The 4,370-nt window shown below is 40.5% G+C and overlaps 4 protein-coding genes across 4 annotated transcripts in view; all 4 read left to right on the top strand.

Annotated features, from left to right (window-relative positions):
- Positions 1-2,628, top strand: part of WALSEDRAFT_60749 (hypothetical protein) — a 2,991-nt gene extending 363 nt beyond the window's left edge. Inside the window, exon 2 of the mRNA XM_006959075.1 lies at positions 32-2,628. Within this exon, the coding sequence (XP_006959137.1) occupies positions 1,308-2,414 (1,107 nt within the window). The 5' untranslated portion in view covers positions 32-1,307 and the 3' untranslated portion in view covers positions 2,415-2,628. The remainder of the gene's footprint in view (positions 1-31) is intronic.
- Positions 616-1,134, top strand: WALSEDRAFT_29327 (hypothetical protein; the record flags this gene model as incomplete). Its single annotated transcript, XM_006959076.1, has 1 exon — positions 616-1,134. One exon carries the CDS (start codon positions 616-618, stop codon positions 1,132-1,134), a length of 519 nt encoding a protein of 172 aa, XP_006959138.1.
- Positions 2,629-2,970: 342 nt separating the features above from the next.
- On the top strand, positions 2,971-3,440 carry WALSEDRAFT_60748 (hypothetical protein). The gene is made up of 2 exons (XM_006959074.1): positions 2,971-3,281; positions 3,303-3,440. Exons 1-2 carry the CDS (start codon positions 2,995-2,997, stop codon positions 3,394-3,396), a joined length of 381 nt encoding a protein of 126 aa, XP_006959136.1. The 5' UTR covers positions 2,971-2,994; the 3' UTR covers positions 3,397-3,440.
- A 364-nt stretch (positions 3,441-3,804) lies between these two features.
- WALSEDRAFT_65034 (hypothetical protein) overlaps positions 3,805-4,370 on the top strand; it is a gene marked incomplete at both ends in the record, with an annotated part of 1,208 nt that continues 642 nt past the window's right edge. Inside the window, one exon of the mRNA XM_006959073.1 lies at positions 3,805-4,353. Coding sequence (XP_006959135.1) covers positions 3,805-4,353 — 549 coding nt within the window. The remainder of the gene's footprint in view (positions 4,354-4,370) is intronic.

Below are 4,370 nucleotides of genomic sequence, written 5' to 3'. Positions count from 1 at the left end.
ATTCGAGCAGCAATAGCAGACGCAGTAGCAAACGAAAGGGCTATAAGAGCAGAAGTGGTAGCAAACGAAAGGGCCGCAAACGAAACCAGAATTCGAGTATTACAAGAAGAATTAGAAAGACTAAGGAGCAATTTTGAAGTAACGCAGCAGGCAAAAGAAGACGCGTATCGAGCATTCTGGCAAGAGACAATAAGAAAACTTGAAGAAACCAGAAAAGAAACGCCATTAAACGACAAAGTTGGGGACGGCAAATTAAAAATAAAAGAACCACCAACATTCGCGGGAGGAGTAGACACACTTAAAATTATAGTATGGGTTGACCAATTGAATGCCTATTTCAAGTACGTAAGAGACACTGAGGAAAGGAAAACCGAATACGCGGCTGGACTACTCACGGGACACGCCCGATACTGGTACGTACAATACAGGAAAACGCAAGGAGAATACACACCACCGTGGGAAGAGTTCGAACAGGAATTAATAAATACTTTCGGTAATCAGGTGGAACAGCGGAACCTCGGCCAGTACTATATGGACATGAGACAGACAGGGTCCGTCGAAGATTTCATTCAAAAGCGTACAGAGTTGCGCGTAATATTACCACACGATCTCTACATGTCGGAAAGTTTTGAAATCCACAACTTCACGAGAGCCCTCAAACCAAGAGAAAAGGAATATGTAATGGGAAAACTACCAAAGACCTTGGGAGAAGCCCACCAACACGCATTAGACTACGAGAAGACCACTGGTAGAAACCATACAAATTCACAAAAGAAATTCGGAACACCAAACTTCGGGTTTTTCATTCCACCACCACAACAACGGAAGTTTGATGAAGCGGTCCCTATGGACCTCAACACAACCAAGACTGGTAGAATGAGTAAAATACAGTGTTATAATTGCAGACAAATGGGCCATATAAGTCGCCAATGTCCACACACAGGAAGAACCAAGCAAGTAAATCTCACCGGAATAGACGTGGACACTCCAGAAGACAAAATGATCACAGTACCAGTCAGAACATATGGAGAAGAAAGAAGAGGACTGCTAGACACGGGAGCTAGCGCAGATTTCGTTGATAAAAAATTTGTAGAAAGAAATAACGGTAAGATGTATGGTCACGTCGATGACTAAAAAAAAAAAAAAAAAAAAATTCTCTATAAACAGCTTTTCTCAACTCAAGTTTAAAGTTGTTATATCGCAACCAATTGGAACAAGTTGAATTTCAATACCATCCCCAAAAGTATTATAGATATAGATTCCTTGCTTACCGCCTTTTATATCTTTGTCACTTTAAGTTCAGCATTATGTTGGTCATTCGTAGTGAAGATTATATTCTTTCAAAGAATAATAGGCTCAGAAGGCATTTTCTTAATGTTCCTCTTAAACCTCTGTGCTGTGGTGCAGTGGTTTTTACTCTATTATTTGCGTTATTTGGCTCAGTTGCTGGCCAAGCAGAACCAGGTCTTAGCTTAACCGATTATACCAAGTTTTATAATTTGGATACCGGTGATTTTATCACAACCCCTAAATACGATTTGTCGAATTTTGTTTTACAGAAACATAAAATAGGAGAGCGTTTTGTTTGGACTTGGGGAGCAACAATAGTTGCATGCAAAGTCTTAGAGATAGTAGGAGGTTTAGCCAGTGCCGGTTGTACAATAGCTACCGCTGCAGGAAAACTGAATGTGAATGGAAAAATAGCTTGTGGAATAGTAGGGGCTATTGCACCTCTGGCAGGAGGAGTTCATTGGTACGCTGGTGCGCAAGTTAGTAAAGCGGCTGCAAGAGTGGCGGCTGAACAGATCAGATTGGATGAAGCTGCAATATGGTTGTCGGAATACGTGCCGTCTGCTTATGTTCGTAGGAAAAATGAAAACCCAGGTCTAAAGAGCTTTAAGAATATGGTAGCATTACCTCATTCCAATGCAGATGTTTCAAGAAGAGGGTCAGACCAATATTCCGAAACTGGTGATTTGGTTTCTGATTCGGGAATCATTGGTTCTTATAGAGGTAAATATACATCAGGTGTTGTCAACAAGCGGGGTATTGAAAATACAACTGATGTGTCTTTCGGGGTTAAGTTGGAGACTGGTGTATATGAATTGACGGGTCACCAAGGTAGCGAGGTTAAACGTGGTTTGGGCGGAAGAGATACTAGTTACTACGTAGGTGAAGACGGAGTAGTAGTAGAAATCAATGAAGATGACAGTCACTGGTGGGAATATACCTACAACCATTACGGCCAAGATGCTATGTATGGCGTTGAAGCTGATGTTGGGGGTAAATACCAAGACACTAACGGTTTGGGAAACTGGTCGATGATGTCGGATACGATATGGGCTATGTTGATAAAGCTGGTTCCTGCGTCTGTTTTCAAAACAATGGTGAATGGGTGTCAACTGGGACTTTGACGGAGAGTGAAGATGGTTGGATTCAAAGTATAAGTCCGCAATGCTGGGAAGCCAATTGCGGAGGGGCTTAACGGCCAACAACTTAAATACATAAACTGTTTGAGGAATTACCTCACATTTAAATAAAATGTTCTCTCAAATACATAAAATTAAGATATATAAAGATAGAAAATAGCTAAATAGATATAAAATATTTAAAAACATATGCATGTAAAACGATACGTATATAATATAAAAAATCTTTTTTTTTACATACACAAACAATCAACAAACAAATTGGGACACATTATTACCATTGGCAGAATTCAGTTATAATGACTCGAAACATTCTTCAACAGGAATTAGACCATTCTTTTTCGAATATGGACAAAATGTAAACAGACCAGGCACAATTACACACGCAACACAAACACCATCAGCTAACGGGTTCGCATCAATAGTAAAAAGCATGACAACTAAGGCAAAGGACAATTTAAGGAGGATTAAGGACTACAATTCAAATTATACAAATCAATCGAGACGGGAAGAAAATATCAATATTGGGGACATGGTTTACATTCATCATAGTGGGATACCATCAATGTACCGACTTAGAACAGACAGCGTATGGATAGGACCGTTCAGGGTATTAGACAAATGGAGCACAGCATATCGAGTGGAATTAAGACATACCAGGGCACACAACGTTTTTCACGCAAGTTATTTAAAGAAAGCAGATACAAGCAGACCTCAACAACCAACCTCGCTGACGACAAGAGCAACATTGGCAATCGACAACAATCGATATCAACGAGAAGAAAATGAAAACTTTTACAGACGCGGACAGGTACAAAGACTATTACAACAAGCACATACACCAGATGGCATTCAATACTTAATTCAATGGGAAAATCAACCGGTAAGCGACGCAACGTGGGTAGACGCAGAAGCACTTCATGAAATTAGCAACTTCGGGGACGTAGTTACAAGGAGGGGGGAGTGATATAAGGATGTGCCCCTACCTTCGTAGGTAATACAGCGGGCAATACGCAGGAACAGTTGATATGACATCATGGCCGATTATGAGAACAATGAGAATAAAACGAACAATGAAGATAATGCATGATTATGCACAAGAACAAAGAACAAAGGGAATAACCCTAGAATTCTAAACTATTTAAACGATTACTTTTTCTTTTGATACACTCAGACTTAATTCTTTTATTAATTCTCAACGTCTCACTTTTGTGTGCAGGTTTTCACATCACAAAGAGTCAGACGTTTACAGTTGGTAGCTTCGCCAGAGAAAACCAAGCAGATATTAGAGAAGAGATAGCAAGATAGTTCACCTGTTAAACGGAACAAGAAAGTAATGTCAGAAGACCAAATTTTAGCAAACCAAACAACGGAAATGAACCTTGGCGACAATGAGTCACGGGTCGCTCAGTTTCATGACCACATTCGAGCAGCAATAGCAGACGCAGTAGCAAACGAAAGGGCTATAAGAGCAGAAGTGGTAGCAAACGAAAGGGCCGCAAACGAAACCAGAATTCGAGTATTACAAGAAGAATTAGAAAGACTAAGGAGCAATTTTGAAGTAACGCAGCAGGCAAAAGAAGACGCGTATCGAGCATTCTGGCAAGAGACAATAAGAAAACTTGAAGAAACCAGAAAAGAAACGCCATTAAACGACAAAGTTGGGGACGGCAAATTAAAAATAAAAGAACCACCAACATTCGCGGGAGGAGTAGACACACTTAAAATTATAGTATGGGTTGACCAATTGAATGCCTATTTCAAGTACGTAAGAGACACTGAGGAAAGGAAAACCGAATACGCGGCTGGACTACTCACGGGACACGCCCGATACTGGTACGTACAATACAGGAAAACGCAAGGAGAATACACACCACCGTGGGAAGAGTTCGAACAGGAATTAATAAATACTTTCGGTAATCAGGTGGAACAGCGGAACCT

Source organism: Wallemia mellicola (assembly GCF_000263375.1).
Source record: "Wallemia mellicola CBS 633.66 unplaced genomic scaffold WALSEscaffold_14, whole genome shotgun sequence".
Classification (NCBI taxonomy): Eukaryota; Fungi; Basidiomycota; class Wallemiomycetes; order Wallemiales; family Wallemiaceae; genus Wallemia; species Wallemia mellicola.
This window is presented reverse-complemented; position numbering and strand designations above follow the sequence as displayed.

Excerpts from the sequence above, each read along its gene's own strand:
- WALSEDRAFT_60748 (XM_006959074.1), top strand. The coding sequence starts at position 2,995 with ATGTACCGACTTAGAACAGACAGCGTATGGATAGGACCGTTCAGGGTA.